Raw genomic sequence first — 19,454 nt, forward strand, 5'->3', positions numbered from 1 at the left:
CAGTTATCAATAACCATCATCAGAGTTCAAGAGTATAACACGAGTTTAAAACCAAATATATTTTTACAACCAAAACTTAATCACATACCATTAAAAACTACAACACCAATAAAACCAAATACACAGATGATAAAATGCATCATCATCATCCTCGAGGTTTCAGTTTTAATAAACTTAAAAATAAAGTAGTTCATAGACATTCAACTGATTCAAATTTAGATACAATACATGGTAATAATAATAGGAGGAATAGTTTAGATAATAATACAAATAATTCTATTCTTCATAATAATAAACATAATTCTCATTCTAATCATCATAGTTATTTCCATAAGAGTGAAACACCTCCCCGAGAACATATATCAGCTGCATCAAGATTAAGATCAACTTCATTAACTTTTCATCATGATTCATCAAAACATAATAATAACACAAATAACAATAATAGCTTAGATTCACCAAGATCACGATCTAGATCGAGATCCAAATCATCAACTAATCATCATTCTCAAACTTTATCACCTTCAAATATTTTTAAATCAAATAAAACTAAAGAATTAATTAAACAAGAAACTTCAAATGTATTACTGAAAAAATTAATTAATATGTTAAATGATATAGGTTTACAACAACCAATTCCTTTAAAAACAACAACTTCAGGTTCATTATCAAAAACAGTAAAAATTTATGTTTCAAATTCAAATGATTGTATATATTTACCACCTGCAGTATCAACAAGTTTTACATATGAAGATGTTGAAAATGGAGGTAATGTTCAAAGATCAATGGATGAATCATTAACAACTTCTTCTTCTTCATCTTCATTAATTAATGAGGCTCAGTTAGTTGAAGATCAATTTCCTAATACTAATACTAGATCATCATCATTATCAACATCCAATACAATGATTGATGAAAGTTCAATAATAAGAAGAATGAAAAAATTTCATAGTCCAAATTATTTAAATTCAAAAATTGATTCAGATTTACCAATACCTCATACATTTGCAGTAATAATAGAAATAACAAAAGATTTAACAACTTCAAAAGATTTAATTTTTAAATTTCAATCATCAACTCAAATTTTATGGCCAACTGGTGATGCATATAATAGATCCCAAGTTAAAGAAAAATTTAAAATTGGAGATATGGAATGGAATACAAATTTTCAAAATGCTGATTATTTTATAAGTTCTTTAAATTCAAATGATTTTAAATTAAAAAATATTGGACCTGATGATTTAGCTAGAAGATCAAGAGAATATAAATTAATTGATAATTCAAAGACTAGTAATTCAAAAGATGATGAAGATTCTTCTCCTCCACCAACACCACAACCACAACAATCGACATCATCTTCATCATCATTAAATGAGTCAGAATCAACAACCTCACACACATTTCCCCATTCACATTCAAATTCACAATTCAATTCAGAACATAAAGCTGGTCTTTATGTATTCTTATTACCAATTTTATTACCAGAGCATATTCCACCATCAATAGTATCAATTAATGGTACTTTAAGTCATACATTACTGATTAATTTCAATAAAATAAGTGATAAATTAAATAGAAAATTAAAAGTAAATGCATCATATGCTATACCAATGGTTAGAACCCCTCCGAATTTTGCAAATTCAATAGCTGATAAACCAATATATGTAAATAGAGTATGGAATGATTCAGTTCATTATATGATTACTTTCCCCAAAAAATATATATCATTAGGTTCAGAACATGTTATAAATGTAAAATTAGTTCCATTAGTTAAAGATGTTATTCTAAAAAGAATAAAATTTAATGTATTAGAAAGAATTACTTATGTTTCAAAAAATTTAAAAAAAGAATATGATTATGATAGTGAAGATCCAAATTTTTTACATCCTGCTAATAAAGAAAATAAAATAAGAGAAAGAATTATAAGTTTATGTGAATTAAAAACAAAACATAAACAATCTTCAAATTCAATGGGAGATTCTTATAAAGAAGAAATTATAAAATGTCCTGATAATAATCTTTTGTTTTCTTGTTATGAACCAGAAAATGATTTAAATAATAATAATAATTCAAAAAAGAAGAACAATAATAAAGATAAAGATAAAACTATGATTGCTTCTCCAATTGATATTAATATTGCATTACCTTTTTTAACTACAAAAACTGATAAATTTATGATGACTAGTTCTTCTTCAACTTCACCAACATCGACATCATTTTTAGATGATGACCCTATAACAACAAATACTACAAATACATCCTTTTCTAATTCTACTACAACATCCACAACAGCAACTAATTCAACATCAAGAAAAGCTTCAGTAGTTGATACAACAAATTCTTTAAATTCACCAAGTTCACCAATAATAGGAGCATTAGAAACAAATTTATCAAATGTAGATGAAATAGGATTACATGATCAAAAAAAACATCCAATATCACAATATTTATCAGATGATTTATTATCTAAATCACAACCACCAGAAAATATAAAAAATGGTTATACATTAATTTCAAGAGCTTTATATCCAGATTCAAATTTTAAACATATTCAAATAAATCATAGATTACAAATTTGTTTTAGAATTTCAAAACCTGATCCAAAAGATGATTTTAAAATGCATCATTATGAAGTTGTTGTTGATACTCCTTTAATTTTATTAAGTTCTAAATGTAATGATGGTTCTATTCAATTACCAAAATATAATGAAGTTGAATTGACAAGTAATTCTATTAATAATTCTAGTTCAACTTCATCGAATAGTGCATCATCAAATGGAATTCTGTTTAATACTCCAAATTATAAAAATATTAAAAATGGAATTATAATAAAACCATGGAATCCAAATGAAGAATCACCAGGAAGTGGTGGTGGTAATGATGAACAATTACCATCATTTGAAGAAGCAATAACAACATCAACTATATCAAATCCTTCTTCTCCTTCACCATTATTTAAAACTTTATCAATACCTGAAGATCCCCTTAGTAGAATTCCTTCAATACCAATGATTTTACCAAATGAACCTGCTCCTGCTTATGAAATTGAAGATCAATCTTCATTATCTCCAACTCCTACACCTCCAAATGCTTCTTTGCAATTGCAGCAGCAGCCACAGCAACAACAACAACCAGTACATCAACATCAACAACAACAACCAAGGGATCTGGTAAGTTCATTAAATATAGATGAAATAGTAAATATAAATGATAAAAATTTAAATTTAAATCAAGTTAATAATTCAATTGGAAATTTAGAAAGAAGACAATCAAGTATAAAAGAAAGTTTATCACAATCTTTTAAATCTAATCATACTATTAATAATTCGAATCAACTGAATCAACAATTGAATCAGAATAAAAATGTTGAATCTTCATCTAGAGATGATGATGATGAGGATGGTAGTATTCAACTGAGTTCTTCTTCTTCTTTATTGTTGAATCATGGTATTAATACTGGGGTAACTGGTATTGGTGGTGTTAATAATAATAATAATGATGTTGGTGGAAATGGTAATGTTGACGGTCGTGATGGTGAAGGAGTCAGTCCTCCTTCTTCAACTGTACCTGATTCAACAAGTATAGTTAGTTCATTAAGTAATGAACAACGAAGTGAAGAAAATCAAGAAAATAATTCAACTAATTTACCTGGTCATTTTGCCAGTTTTGAAAATCGTGAAGAATTTGAAAGCTCTGATAATGAAGAAGCTATTTTGGATGATGAAGATGAAGATGATGATGATGCTTTAATAAACGATGGATTAGATGATGAGAGAAATGAAGAATCAGATGGATCAGATGATGATGATGATGAGAATTTAGTTATCAACAGTTATCAACCTCAATTTTCAACTTCATCATCAAATACAATTAATACAAATGGAGAAATATCAAAAATTATTCTGGAAGATCTGGATGATGATGAAGATGAAAATGATAATGAAATAAATAAAAATAAATTTTATAAAGATGAAAATGATTATAATGAAGATGATGAAAATGAAGAAGAAATGAAATTTAATCAAAGATTACCATTATTAAAACATATATCAACAGAATCCATAAAAACTATAAATTCAACTACTTCATATATTTCATCACCTAATTTATTAAGGTATCCACAACAACAACAACAAAATCAACAACAAAGACCTCAATATATGAGAAATAATACAATTTCATCATCAACTTTATCATTAAATCAACAACAAAGACAATCAACTGATAACTTATCTTTGGTTCCTGTATCTACTAGTTCTTCAAGTTTACTCAATTTAAAACCTCAAGATATTCAACATTTTGATTAATTGATGATGGGTTTTTGAATATTTTGATTAATGATATATTTATGTAATATGGTATGACATTCTGTAATTAATGAAACATTTTTTTTTTTCAATTCTGCAACTTTAAATGTAATCTATATACTCTACTTGAATATCTTTTTTTTCCGTTTGTAAAAGTGTAGAGTTTGAATTAGAGTAGAGACAATTTTGATATAAAAAATTTATTGAATTGTACTTTTATAAACTATAACTACAGAAACTAAAAGGATTAAATTGAATTAATCCAAACTTTTGAATAATAAATACTCAATAAATCATTCATTTCTAATTAATGATGATGATAATAATAAAAAACCGAAAAGAATTAATTGAAATTATGGAAAGTATCTAATACAAATTAATGATTAATTGAAATTATAATATTTTTAATTTTTCTTTTCTAAGTCATACAGTTTTGATATTTGGTAGATGAATAAGGATATCAATGATAAATTTTGAAATTGAATATTAATATATTATCTTAAATGAAAATTACAAATATTGCAATTATTGAACTTAATAAACTTAATTTGAAATTTGAAGTTATTGAAGATCCAGCATTAGCTAATTCAGTAATATTTGATCCAGTTGATGATGTAGTTGAACTTGATTCTGATCCTACTTGTGATCCTTCACCAGCAGCAATACCTTGTGAGTCAGAAGATGATGATGGTGATGATGATTCAATATTTGGACCTGAACTTATACTTGAAACTAATGTTGATTCAGCTGGTCTTCCTTCTCCTGCAATTGTTTGATTAGATGATTCATTTCCTTCGTTTGCTTGCCCACCTTGTTGACCTGATTCAGCTGATTCAGTTGATTCTCCATTTTCAATAGTTCCTTCTGAAGTACCAGTAGTTTGAGCTTGTTGACCTTGTTGAGTTTGAGCAGCAACAGTTCCAGTTTGTTCAGAATGTATAGCAGTTTCAGTTGATGTAATATAAACAGTAGCAGTTTCTTCAGCTAATTTTTGAATATTTTCAGCTTGGGATGCTTCAACTTTAGCTTTAAATGCTTCATAAGCAGCAGATTCAGCTTGAGCTTTTATTTCAGTTGATGTTTGTAAATTAGCTTCACTTAATAAAACTGATACAGCAGATTGTTGTTTTGAAGCAGCAGATTTTTGAATTAATACTATTGATTCATGTTCTTTTACAATTGATTCTAATGTTTCTTTTGCACCTTCTTCAATTGATGATAATGATTCAATTTCACTTTCACAACTTGCAATTATTTCTGTTTTAGTAACAACTTCAGCAATTGATTTAACTGATTCTAATGATGATATAGCTGATTCACATGATACAATAACAGTAACTACACTTTGTTGATGTTCAATTATTGTTGATTGAGCAGCAGCAGCACTTGTTTGAATTTCATTGGCTTCACTTTGTTCTGAACTAGCTGATGATAATGCACAATATATACTTACTTCAGTAATTGTTTGAGTAGTAGTAAAGATCAGTTCATTTCCTTCTATATCAGTAGATGTTCCAGTTGATGTAATTATTGAAGTTGATGGATATGTTGTAGTAGGAGTAATTGAGCCACTTAATGTTGATGCAGATGGTAAAATTGATCCAGTTTGTGATGTAGTTTCATCTGATGCAGTTCCTGTTGTAGCAATTGATGAATTCCAAGCAGAATTAGAACTTGTATCTATAACTGAAGTTTCACTAAGATCATCAGAAGAAGTTGATTCAATTGATGTTATTACTTCACTTGATGTTGGAATTGGAACTTCAATATTACCAGCACTTACTTCAACTGCTATACAACCTTCACCACCAGTAACACGTACATCATAACCTACTTCAGCTGGACAAACATAGAATTGAACCACTTCTTGACGTTTCAAAAATCTAGCCAATGTAGTAGCTAATGTTAATTTATTATCTTCAAGTCCCCAACCATTTGTAGCATTTTCAATATCACCAATAATTAATTCACCTAATTCTCCTAATTGAATATATCCAACATTGATAACATGTAATAATCCATCTTCAATTGCAAATTCAGCTAATGATCCATCAAATAATTTAATGTGAGTTCCATTTGATTCAAATCTTGTAACTTCTCCATTGAATAAGACAGATAATGTAAATGATTCATCTGGTGAGACAGATTCAGTTGGTAATGAAGTTTCTATTGTAGTTGAAGTATCTGAACTAATTGATGCTGAGTCTGTAGTTGTGATTTCTTCGTCTGAGGCAGTTGAAGTATCTGAGCTAATTGAGGCTGAGTCTGCGGTAGTAATTTCGTCTGAAGCAGTTGATGATATGGTTTCACTTCCTGTGATTGTTGATGATGTTGAATAGGAATCAGTAGTTTCAACAACAGAAGCAGCAGATTCTAATAATGAACTAACACTTGCAGGTGGCATCCAATAAGGTTCCCAAACTCCAGCACTTGAACAAATTGATGTAGCTAATGATCTTGCATCTAATACATCTTCACCACGACAGTTTTCAGCAATACATGATCCAACTTCACCTTGGAATGTTGGCATTATACATAAACATCCAGTATCCCAGTATGGACATGGTGTAACTCCTGTATTTTGAAACATACATGGTTTAGCACATTCTGGTAATTGATCATAGATTCTATCAGCAAATCCATTGATTGAAGCAGTTCTTGGAACACTTGGATAAGTAGCATATGGATTATCAGTTGATTCAGATGATGGAGCAGAAGTAATTAAGGAATCTGATGATGTGGTTGGTTCTTCAGTTGTAGTTATTGATTCAGATTCCATGGCTGAGTCACTTGGATTGGATGAACTAATTGGATTTGATGATGATGGAGAAGCTTCTAAACTTGAAAAAGATGAAACAGTTGAATCTGGAGTTTCTGATGATTGGGATTCTGATGAATTAGTAGCATCTGTTGTTGTTGAATCTGATGAAGTTCCTGTAGATGTTGATGATGAATCTGTTGTACCTGTTTCGGAAGCTGGAACAGCAGTAGCAGCATATTCTAATGATGAACTAACACTAGCAGGTGGCATCCAATAAGGTTCCCATACACCAGCACTTGAACAAATTGATGTAGCTAATGATCTTGCATCTAATACATCTTCACCACGACAGTTTTCAGCAATACATGAACCAACAGCACCTTGGAATGTTGGCATTATACATAAACATCCAGTATCCCAGTATGGACATGGTGTAACTCCTGTGTTTTGGAACATACATGGTTTAGCACATTCTGGTAAGTAATCATATATTCTATCAGCAAATCCGTTGATTGAAGCAGTTCTTGGAACACTTGGATAAGTTGCATATGGGTTATCAGTTGATGTAGATGATGGAGCAGTAGTTATTAATGTATCTTCTGATGTTGATGATTCTTCAGTTGATAATGAGTCTTCGGTTGATAATGATTCTTCAGTTGATGTTGTTTCTCCAGTTGATGATGTTTCTTCAGTTGATGATACTTCTTCACTTAATGCAGTTGATTCTTCTGTTGTAATTGATTCTTCAGTTGAATTTGGTTCTTCAGTTGAATTTGGTTCTTCAGTTGAGTTTGGTTCTTCAGTTGATATTGATTCTTCACTTGATTCAGTAGTACCAGTTTCAACAGCAGGAACAGCAGTAGCAGCAACTTCTAAAGCAGAACTAACACTTGCAGGTGGCATCCAGTATGGTTCCCAAACTCCAGCACTTGAACAAATTGAAGTAGCTAATGATCTTGCATCTAATACATCTTCACCATAACAATTTTCAGCAATACATGATCCAACAAGACCTTGGAACATTGGCATTATACATAAACATCCAGTATCCCAGTATGGACATGGTGTAACTCCTGTGTTTTGGAACATACATGGTTTAGCACATTCTGGTAATTGATCATAGATTCTATCAGCAAATCCATTGATTGAAGCAGTTCTTGGAACACTTGGGTAAGTAGTATATGGGTTATCAGTTGAAGTTGATGATGGAGCATCTGTAATTAAAGTATCTTCTGATGTTGACGATTCTTCAGTTGATGCAGTTGATTCTTCAGTGGATGATGATTCTTCAGTTGATGATGATTCTTCAGTTGATGCAGTTGATTCTTCAGTTGATGATGATTCTTCAGTTGATGATGATTCTTCAGTTGATGTTGATTCTTCAGTTGATGTTGATTCTTCAGTTGATGTTAATTCTTCAGTTGATGTTTCTTCCGAGGTAGTACTATCTTGAGTTGTAGTTTCATCTGTTGTAGATTCTTCAGCTGTTGTTGATGTGTTATTTTCTTCAGTTGTTTCACCTTCAGTAGTTGTAGATTGTTCATCATTATCAACATTTTCAGCAGCAGCTTCAATTGAAGTACAACCTTCATTATTATCACCAATATGAACATCACTTCCTTCTTCAGCAGGACATGATTGGAATTGAACTTCATCTTCACGTTTAAATAATCCTCTCTTAGTTTCAGGTAAAGTTAATGATAATCTATTTTCAACAATTCCCCATCCATTAGTTGCATCTTCAACATTTTCAACAATAATTAAAGCACCATTTGATGTGACTTGAATAAACTCGTTTTCTGATACTTTAAGGTAACCATCTTCAATTACAAAAGTAACAACAGCACCACTAAATAATTTGATTGATCTTCCATCAGTTGTGAAATAAGAAAATGATCCTTGTAATGAAAAAGTAATTGTGAATGGTTCTTCAGGATTGACTGGATCAGTTGGTAAGGCAGTTGGTGATGCAAAAGATGTAGTTGATGATGTAATTGATACTGAAGATTCTTCTGAAGTAGTTTCAACAATTGATGAAGTTTCTTCTATTGATTCAGTAGTAATAGTAACTGTAGCAGGAACAGCAGTAGCAGCAACTTCTAATGCAGAACTAACACTAGCAGGTGGCATCCAATAAGGTTCCCATACACCAGCACTTGAACAAATTGAAGTAGCTAATGATCTAGCATCTAAAACATCTTCACCATAACAATTTTCAGCGATACATGATCCAACAAGACCTTGGAACATTGGCATTATACATAAACATCCAGTATCCCAGTATGGACATGGTGTTACTCCTGTGTTTTGAAACATACATGGTTTAGCACATTCTGGTAATTGATCATATATTCTATCAGCAAAACCATTAATTGAAGCTGTTCTTGGGACACTTGGATAAGTAGCATATGGATTATCAGTTGAAGTTGACGATGGAGCATCTGTAATTAAGGTATCTTCTGATGTTGATGATTCTTCGGTTGTTATTGATTCTTCACTTGATGTAGTTGATTCTTCTGTTGTAATTGATTCTTCAGTTGAATTTGGTTCTTCAGTTGAATTTGGTTCTTCAGTTGAGTTTGGTTCTTCAGTTGATATTGATTCTTCACTTGATTCAGTAGTACCAGTTTCAACAGCAGGAACGGCAGTAGCAGCAACTTCTAAAGCTGAACTAACACTAGCAGGTGGCATCCAATATGGTTCCCATACACCAGCACTTGAACAAATTGATGTAGCTAATGATCTTGCATCTAAAACATCTTCACCATAACAATTTTCAGCGATACATGATCCAACAGCACCTTGGAAAGTTGGCATTATACATAAACATCCTGTATCCCAGTATGGACATGGTGTAACTCCTGTATTTTGAAACATACATGGTTTAGCACATTCTGGTAATTGATCATAAATTCTATCAGCAAATCCATTGATTGAAGCAGTTCTTGGAACACTTGGATAAGTAGCATATGGATTATCTTCAGTAGTTGAAGTTGGAGCAGTAGTAATTAAAGTATCTTCTGATGTTGATGAATCTGGTGATGATGAACTTTCTTCTGATGTAGTTGAACTTTCATCAGATGTTGATTCTTCAGTTGATGATGAACTTGATAAAATTTCTTCAGTTGATGATTCTTCAGTTAATTCAGTAGTACCAGTTTCAATAGCAGGAACAGCAGTGGCAGCAATTTCTAATGCAGAACTAACACTAGCAGGTGGCATCCAATAAGGTTCCCAAACTCCAGCACTTGAACAAATTGAAGTAGCTAATGATCTTGCATCTAAAACATCTTCACCATAACAATTTTCAGCGATACATGATCCAACAAGACCTTGGAACATTGGCATTATACATAAACATCCAGTATCCCAGTATGGACATGGTGTAACTCCTGTGTTTTGAAACATACATGGTTTAGCACATTCTGGTAATTGATCATAGATTCTATCAGCAAATCCATTGATTGAAGCAGTTCTTGGAACACTTGGATAAGTTGCATATGGATTATCTGCAGTAGTAGAAGTTGGAGCAGTAGTAATTAAAGTATCTTCTGAAGTTGATGTAGTTTCTTCTGATGTTGATGAATCTGATGATGATGAACTTTCTTCTGATGTAGTTGAGCTTTCTTCAGATGATGATTCTTCAGTTGATGTTGGTTCTTCAGTTGATATTGATTCTTCAGTTGATGTTGATTCTTCAGTTGATGTTGATTCTTCAGTTAATTCAGCAGCACCAGTTTCAACAGCAGGAACAGCAGTAGCAGCAACTTCTAATGCAGAACTAACACTAGCAGGTGGCATCCAATATGGTTCCCAAACTCCAGCACTTGAACATATTGATGTAGCTAAAGATCTAGCATCTAAAACATCTTCACCATAACAATTCTGAGCAATACATGATCCAACAAGATCTTGGAACATTGGCATTATACATAAACATCCAGTATCCCAATATGGACATGGTGTAATTCCTGTATTTTGAAACATACATGGTTTAGCACATTCTGGTAATTGATCATATATTCTATCAGCAAATCCATTTATGGAAGCAGTTCTTGGAACACTTGGGTAAGTTGCGTATGGATTATCTGCAGTAGTTGAAGTTGGAGCAGTTGTAATTAAAGTATCTTCTGATGATGATGATGATGGATCTGATTCTGTTTCTGTTTCAGCAAACACAAAGGAAGCTAAAGCGAATGAATAAACAAATGATGATACCCTCATTTTTGAATAATGAGTTTAACTTCTTTTGTGAATATGATTTTGGTTGATGAATTGGTAATTGATTTTCAAAAATACATGAAAAAATTATAAGATTATTAAATATATGGAACTTTCTATTGTTTTATGTAATTCAATTTTTCTTATTCTTGATCTTCACAATAAGATCTAATTTTAAGATTCGTTTAACGTATGTTTATTAAAAAAATTTCATTGTAATTTTTAAATCATGTTCTATTTTTTAAGTTTCAAATTTTGCAACAATATTAAATATTGGGCTTTTGTGTAACACTTTTGATACTAGTGAAGCGTATATCGATCTAGTTGAAAAACCTTGGAAAATTGAAAAAATAATACAAAACAGGAAAATATATCCAATCAGAACTATTTTTCAATCTATGTGACAGTCAATTTAGTAGTTGTAGGATACATGCGTACGGCTTTAGGTGTGAACATAAATAAAATAAATATAGTATAGTGCTTATGTTTGGAATAAAGATTTTAAAAAAATAAATTGATTTCGTGTGTTTCAAAACTCTTGACCATTAGAAAACACGAAATAATCCATTTCTGATCAAATTTTAACCAAATGTGATACCGTAATTAAATAATGGAATGCAAATTTTGTATGAATGAACGTTTTACTCCGACGATGGAAACTTTGAATGAATAAATCAATTTCTTTTTAACGCGAAACTCAGACATATTAAATTTTGGTTTCATAAATATTTAAATTTAATTCTAAATTCAAATTATAATATTGCATTTGCCAAGTTCTAAAACTTTGTTTTGTGCTTTCATGTAAGTTATGTATACTCATTCCTTCTAGTGTGTTATTTAATATTTTGTAACCCGTGTTTTCTTATCATTAAAAAATAATTCAAGCAAACAAATTACGAGAACAATGTATGCAAATGCAATAAAAGTCAAAACAATCATCGGTAATGATAAAATCAATTGTTGAATCTCTCCCATTATGATGAATAATAGCATGTTCATCCAAGCAATTACTATGAATATAATTTAAAAATGGTATTGTCTTTTTAAAACTTTAAATTATTTAAAATACGAGAATACTAAATTTGCATTGGAGAATATATCGGGGATTACTTAAAAAGTGAAACCTAATTCCTAAAATCATAAGAAATAGTAATTGATACATATATTGCATTTTTAGTTTGAGCTTTGACAGGGACTTAATTGAATGTTCAATTGAGTTCTGTGAACTATGAGTTTGGTTTGAATTGGATCCCTTGTTTGCAATCCATGTAAGACGTGTTCAAAATCTCCAACAAACGCCAGCTGAATCAATGGATATCATTTACAAACTCATTTTCGAGGGTTTTCAGGACCATTCCTATAAGCTTTTTTTTTGAAGATTCATAGTTTTTTCTTATTGAAACTTATTTTATTTGTTGATATTTTAGTAATTTGCTTGGTAAGTGAATGGTTTAGATATTTTATTTTTTTTTTTTTTTTTGCGCACTTTTTTTACGTAGATGAATTTATCGGTATTAACAAAACAAATTAAAATCAACCAATAATAATAAATCTTGTTCTTAGATTCCAAAAATCAAACTTTTGATCTTTTAGATAAACTTTTCATTTCTTTTTTTTGTTTATTTCAATTGTTTTTGGTTGCTCAATTTTCTTAATAAAAACGGTATATTTCTAGAAGTATTCAAAGGAATAGTAGTACTAATAGAGTTTATAGGAAGGGAAAATTTCAGATTGCTAGAAAACTATCATTTGACTCGATAGATTAACATGTAATTTACAAACTATATTTAAGAAGCTTTTGCATTGTTTTTCAATCAGGAGTCATAAATAAAGGGTTGTTACTTGGTAACTACAATAATAGAATTGATCAAACTGATAAAATTGATCTTTTAGATAATTTTAAAATTTTTTAAAATTCTGCATATAAAGAATATGTTGCATTTTTAAGTTTCAGTAAAGAATAATAGCTATGAAGATATTTTATATTAGTAATATGGTACCCTATATCAATTTTTTATAAAATTGATATAACTAAGCTAATGCTTTTTTAGTTTTTCCGAAATACCTGTTTTCCGAAAATTTTTACCTAAATTCTTAATTTGTTTTCTAGATTTTAAATCAAAATTGTTGCAAATTTGCATTGAATTTTGAATTTTGAAACAAGTTTCATTTTAAATCAGTTTGAACTGTTAAAATTGTAAACGAGTTCAACGAATAGGAAGAATGAAATTTCAATATCGACTATAATCAGCGACTGAAGTTGTTTGATGTATACTACTGAATTCTAATGTAACATCATAATTTCAATCCGACCAATCATCATCAAATACATCATTTTCGAAGTGTAAAGAGTCAATCATCAAAATTGTCTATTCATAAAGCTCATTGCTACCCTAGAGAAACAGTGGTAAAAAGTATGTAAAGAAAAGTATTTTTTATTCACTAATCATGCTAATATTGGACTTTATCTTCTATTCTTTAATTTCTTTGCTAAATTTTTAACATCATTATAATCGTCTTTATTACCATTACTTTCAAATTTACGTTTCTTAGACGACGATTTATCATTAAATTTATCATTTTTATTTTTCCTTATTGATCTTTCTTTCAAAATTTTATTCATAATATTAGACTTTTTAAATTCACTACTAGTTGGATCAATAGCATATTCATGATTTTCAAAAATTTCATTAAATCTATCATCTTGTAAATCAACATTAAAATTATCTTGAATCATTTCTGAATCAATTTTTTTGTTACCCTTTTTATTTTTGGTGTTTTTCAAATTTTTTTCATTTTTCAAAACATCTTTCATATTAAAATGATTATTTTGTTGTTGTTTTTCATTATCCATTAGAACTAATTCTAATTCTGCTTTTTGTTTATCAGTCAAATTGTTTTGTTCTTTTGATCTCCTATTATGCTTTTTATCATCTCTTTTTTTGTTTGATTTTGATTTTGATATTTCTTCTTCTTCATCTTCTTCAACTTCTTTACTTTCTTTGTACTTATTTAATCTTCTTTGACGTCTTTCCTTTTCTTTCCTCTTATATGCATCTATGGTTGTTTCTTCTTTTTCTTCTTCTTCACTATCAACTTTTCCATCTTTCAAACCTGGATCAAATGTAATTTCCATATCTACATCGTCTTCATCTTCATCTTCATTTTCTTCTTTATTTAGTTTTGAAAAAGTATTTCCCAATAGACTCTGATATTTATTTTTTAGATTATTATTCTCATTATCTTTATCATCATTATCATTTTCAGAATCACTAGCTAAATAAGCTTTAAAATCATTATCTTCAATTTCTCTTTGAGATAAAGGTCTAGAAGATAAAGTCAATCTTTCCTTTGGTGTTTCATCCCATGTTAATTTTACTTTTGAATGTTGTAAAGCATCTGTAACAAATTTTGAATCAGGTCTATAATTTTTTGAAATTTTAAAACATTCATCTTTTACATCGTTCTCATCAAATTCCATATTATCTGGTATATATCTTAAATCAAATATATTTGCAGTTGATTCATATTCTGTACCATCTACGTTTTTATATATATTTTCTGAAGTATTAATTGAATCACATTCAACAACTGCATAAAAATATCGTAATCTTTGTAATTGATATCTTCTTAATGCCTTACTATCATAATCTTCTTTACCATCATCTTGTTCATAAAGTTTCTTGGTCACTCGTTCCAATTCTTTTGCGTCATTTATATCAACATCAGAATCCAAATCTGAATCAGAATCAGAATCATCATCTGAATCATTGTTCTCTGATTTTTTTGATTTTCTCTTACTTTTGAAAATTTCTCTAGATGGACCTTCAAGTTCTTCTTTTTGCATTCTTTCTTTTCCAAACTCTGAAGGATATATTTTAACTGATTTTATAGATCCACCTTTCGGTACAAATGATATAAATGTAGCCATTAAATCTTCTGCTCTTAAATTATCCCAATCCATATTTACTACAGCAAATGATTTCGTTGGTTCTGATTCTTGTGGTTTATTTTCTTCAATTTCAACTTCTGATTCTTCCTCTTCTTCTTCGTCTTCGTCTAACGATAAATCACTTTCGTCTGAGGAATCGTCTTCTTCTTCTTCTTCGTCTGATGATGATGACAGTATATCACTATCCATCCCTTCGCCTCTAGCTCGATCTAATTCAGACTCTTCTTTTCGAATTTTCTTCTCTAGTTTTGAAACTTCTTCATCTTCTTCTTCTTCTTCCTCACTTTCCTCAGCCTCACTAGTGGATTCTTCTTCCTCATCTTCATCTTCATGTTCAATAAATTTATCAATAACTTTATTTCTTAAATCATCTTTATTTAATTTTCTACCATATCTATCAATTTTAACATTATTATTATTATTTAGCTTACTAAGTTCTTTTTTACTAAATCTATCATCAACTTTTATTTTTAAACTTTTAAAATTTGGAAATTTAAATCTTGGATCATTATGAACTTGTTTAAATCGACTATCTTCTGTTATTGGTTTTATTTCATTCTTTTTGGATTTATTTTTGTTATTGTTGTTGTTGTTCTTTTTATTGTCTTTGTTATCTTTTGTCATTTTGGCTCCACTATGCTGTTGTTAGACTTGGTTGAATTGAGTTTATGATTCTAAATTTACTGTTAAACTACTTGATTCTCATCTCTTATATTAAAAATTTGTTACACAAAAATTTAGATAGTCTAACCTAAAACCTAACCACTTGTTATAGCGTGTACAGCTATACAGTAATCCTCGATTCTTCATCACCGTGTAATTTGAGAGTGAAAAGCTCGTGGTATCAAAAGGATCCCAGTTCTAGATTTAAAATTAAAACGTAAATACTAAATATGTCCTTATATAAAGAATAGCTATTAGACGGATCCACCATTACCAGCATGATTACCAACTAATCCAACCATTTCCAAAAATGCTCTTTCTTCACCCATATTTTTAAGATTAATATTTTGTCTTTCATTTGCCATTTTTTCTTCCCATTCCCATTGTTTTCTTTGATCTTCAAGATTTTTCAAAGATCCAATACCCCATACTTCTAAATCTATTATTGTAAATCTATCTTCAAAATTTTTATTTGATAGTTGTGAATGAGTAGAACTTTGAAAAAATTTAGCAGATGATGTTGATGTACTCTTGGTAACTGAAGATTGACCTACTAAATGTCTAAAAATTGCAAATTCTAAATTAGATTCGATTGTTAATGATACATCACCAGGATAATATTTTTGTAAATTATTTTTATTTAATGGTTGCATATTTCCAAATCCAAGACCCATTCCTAAATTATTAAAATATATCAGTTTATTTTTTAAAATATCATTAGCAGATGAAGTTGTAACACTTTTATAGTAATCTAAATGAGGTGAAATACTTAAAATTATTGTATTTTTATCACCAAAATTATTTTTATTTGAATTAACCCATGGATGATTTATTAAAACACAATAAGTAATTCTATCATTTGGTTGTTGCCAATCTTTTAATTTTGATTCCAGTTTTAAAAAATAATTAGGATAAATATGATCAAATTTTTCATATCTTTTATTATGTTCTATAGTTTTTTGTTTAATTCTTTTACCACTTACAATAAATAATGTGGGAGATTGCCATTTAAATATTTTGGTTTCTAATGATCTAATTGAAAATCCAGATTCTGCACCAGAATATAATTTAAACATATTTTCTGTTGTAATTTCAATCTTACTTCCAATGCCCTTTAAAACTGCTGAAATATATGATATGAATGGAACAGTTACTAATCTTGATTCTTCAAATTTATACGAATGTTTTGAATTAGTTTTTGGTTCATTATCATTTGAGTCTTTAGGCTGTATTGCTTCTTTAGGTTGATTTTGCTGTGATCGTCTTTCATGAGAATTTAAAATCCAATTGGTCATAAGTTTTGCAGCCATTTGAGAGATGAAAGTAAGTAAAATTCTTTGTATACCATTATAAAATTGATCAAATGTTATCTCATTTTTATCTTCCAAGTCCAAAAATTTGATTATATAATTCGAGTAAATTTCAAAATCTGACCATTTAGAAATGTAGGATTTGAGTAAATCATTCATTTTGTCATGTTTTTGCAAGGGGATTGCATTTAGGATCAAATTGAATGTAAGTATATTTCTTAAATCATTAATTTCAAAATTCAATCGACTGTAATTTATATCATTATAATTTTTAAAAATTTCAAGTTTTTTCCAATTGACTTTTTTAGATTTTATTTCAATTGAATCTGATTCTTCAAATGATTGATTCACATAAATTGAAATTTCACTTTCTTCATCAGCTTGTTCTTTGCTGGTATCAGCATTTTCAAAATTAATTGATATATACCACAATTTTAAAAAACTTAAACTATTATCATCGTATTCATTTCCTCCAAATAATCTTGCAAATCTACCCAATAAAAACACTAAAGATATTACAAACTCTTTAAGATCCAATGTTTCGACGTTCTTGTCTATTTTATTTCTCAAAAACGGTAGTTGTCCAATTCTTTTCATTGATTTGAATAGTATGTTTATGTATTTCGAGAATTCTTCTTTTGAATACTGGCTAGCAGTATTTGATTCTGAGCTATCCCCCTCGCATAGTATCCAATTTTCTAAATTGACTTTACTAATATTATGGCTAGTTATTAAACCTTTTTCTTCATCCCGTTCACTCAATTCGTTTTTGGAAGTATCCCGATAAGCTTTATTGCTTTCAATTAATTTTGATTTAATTATTGAAATTTCAATTGGTTTTAATAGTCGTAAACATCTAGTATAAAATAAATCATATAATTCTTCCTTGCTCACTTTGATTTTGATACCTAGACTTTTGTCAATGCCTCCCCCGTTTTCAGCATTATTTGAGCTAGCTGATTGTCCCATTCCATGAAAGTCTTATAGTTCTCTCTAGATTCGTTTTTGGAGTGAAACGTATAAATTTAACATGTATGACCTAGATTCAATTGCTAGCACATATAACTTTTCGGATTTTGTGTAACAAATATACGAGATGAATATTACATCTAGATTTCGTATTATATTCAGAGGATATCATGAAGTTATAAGAAGATCTCAATAGAGCTGTGAATAAGGTATGTTGTTTATGCATTATTTGTTTTATTCACATCTAGAATCTAAATGATCTTCTAAAAACTATAATAGATAATCACTCAAAAATTCTTTAGCTCTAATTTCGATATCCAAAACAACTTTTCGAAACTCTCCATAGATTCCCTTGGAGTCTAATATTTCTTGTTCTTCGGCATCAACTTGATTGTTTTGACTTGAACTATTCGTTTCATTGTGATTATTATAATCTCTCAACGTTTGTTGTTTTAGTAAGTTTTTATTAAAGCTTATTAAAACTAATGTGAAATATATTCTAATTACCGTCATTATTAAGCTTGTACTGAAAATAAAAAACAATTCCCTATGAGCTGATGCAGATTGCTTGGATAAATCCGCTCCAGCATCAGTTTCATCCATTGTTCTTTTAAAAAAATTTAATCCATTACCTCCAACATCAGTTCCACTTTCTTCTTCTGAATAAAACCAGAAAACCATAAAATACAAAGTATATAGTATTCCAATTAGGGTATCAATCAAATAAACAACGGTGGATAACGAAATTTTTCGTACATTATTCTGTTTGTTGGTTAAATTAATTAATGCATTAGCATAAATAGGTAACATGATTAAAGCTAATGAATTATATAACCATTGCCAAAAATTTATTGGATGACCTGTAAATAATGATAGTATTCCATATAAACCACCTGCTTTGTTTAAAATTGTTATACCAAGTATTATCTCAACACCTATAGCTAGTGGAATATATCCAAAAAATTTCTAAATTTGTTTAGTTAGCCTCGAAAATTCTCATTTTGATCTATCAAATACTAATTGAAGTTACGTACTTGTGGTAAAAGGCCAGCTACCACACCAGGTAAAGTCATGATGATACTGGGAAGTTTGTATTGTCGATTGTCTGATACTTTAGTGTTTCTCGATAATATGAGAATTTTAATTTTCAATTCGTACTAGTGAAGGAGCCAAACTTAATGCGGTTAGAATTGGTCGGATTGGTAGCAATGTCGGTCCACTGGTTGCAAAACCATCTCAAATGTTAAGTCTCATGAATCCAAAATGCATTT

The 19,454-nt window shown here is 29.5% G+C and overlaps 5 protein-coding genes across 5 annotated transcripts; 1 reads left to right on the forward strand and 4 right to left on the reverse strand. All coding sequences in view use genetic code 12, as the record gives it.

The window, feature by feature from the left end:
- Positions 1–134: 134 nt before the first annotated feature.
- ECM21 (Ecm21p) lies at positions 135–4,307 on the forward strand (the record flags this gene model as incomplete). Its single annotated transcript, XM_051757337.1, has 1 exon — positions 135–4,307. The coding sequence occupies one exon, from the start codon at positions 135–137 to the stop codon at positions 4,305–4,307; it is 4,173 nt and encodes a 1,390-aa protein (XP_051614893.1).
- Positions 4,308–4,806: 499 nt separating this feature from the next.
- Positions 4,807–11,292, reverse strand: KGF55_002633 (CFEM domain-containing protein; the record flags this gene model as incomplete). Its single annotated transcript, XM_051757338.1, has 1 exon — positions 4,807–11,292. The coding sequence occupies one exon, from the start codon at positions 11,290–11,292 to the stop codon at positions 4,807–4,809; it is 6,486 nt and encodes a 2,161-aa protein (XP_051614894.1).
- Positions 11,293–13,753: 2,461 nt separating this feature from the next.
- On the reverse strand, positions 13,754–15,865 carry KGF55_002634 (pre-rRNA-processing protein ESF1; the record flags this gene model as incomplete). Its single annotated transcript, XM_051757339.1, has 1 exon — positions 13,754–15,865. The coding sequence occupies one exon, from the start codon at positions 15,863–15,865 to the stop codon at positions 13,754–13,756; it is 2,112 nt and encodes a 703-aa protein (XP_051614895.1).
- A 293-nt stretch (positions 15,866–16,158) lies between these two features.
- Positions 16,159–18,183, reverse strand: KGF55_002635 (TLD domain-containing protein; the record flags this gene model as incomplete). Its single annotated transcript, XM_051757340.1, has 1 exon — positions 16,159–18,183. One exon carries the CDS (start codon positions 18,181–18,183, stop codon positions 16,159–16,161), a length of 2,025 nt encoding a protein of 674 aa, XP_051614896.1.
- A 270-nt stretch (positions 18,184–18,453) lies between these two features.
- Positions 18,454–19,256, reverse strand: KGF55_002636 (uncharacterized protein; the record flags this gene model as incomplete). The annotated part of the gene is made up of 2 exons (XM_051757341.1): positions 18,454–19,149; positions 19,218–19,256. The coding sequence occupies 2 exons, from the start codon at positions 19,254–19,256 to the stop codon at positions 18,454–18,456; spliced, it is 735 nt and encodes a 244-aa protein (XP_051614897.1).
- Positions 19,257–19,454: the final 198 nt, after the last annotated feature.

The sequence above is a fragment of the Candida pseudojiufengensis genome (genome assembly GCF_024610245.1).
Source record: "Candida pseudojiufengensis strain CBS 10847 chromosome Unknown scaffold5, whole genome shotgun sequence".
Taxonomy (NCBI): Eukaryota; Fungi; Ascomycota; class Pichiomycetes; order Serinales; family Debaryomycetaceae; genus Lodderomyces; species Lodderomyces pseudojiufengensis.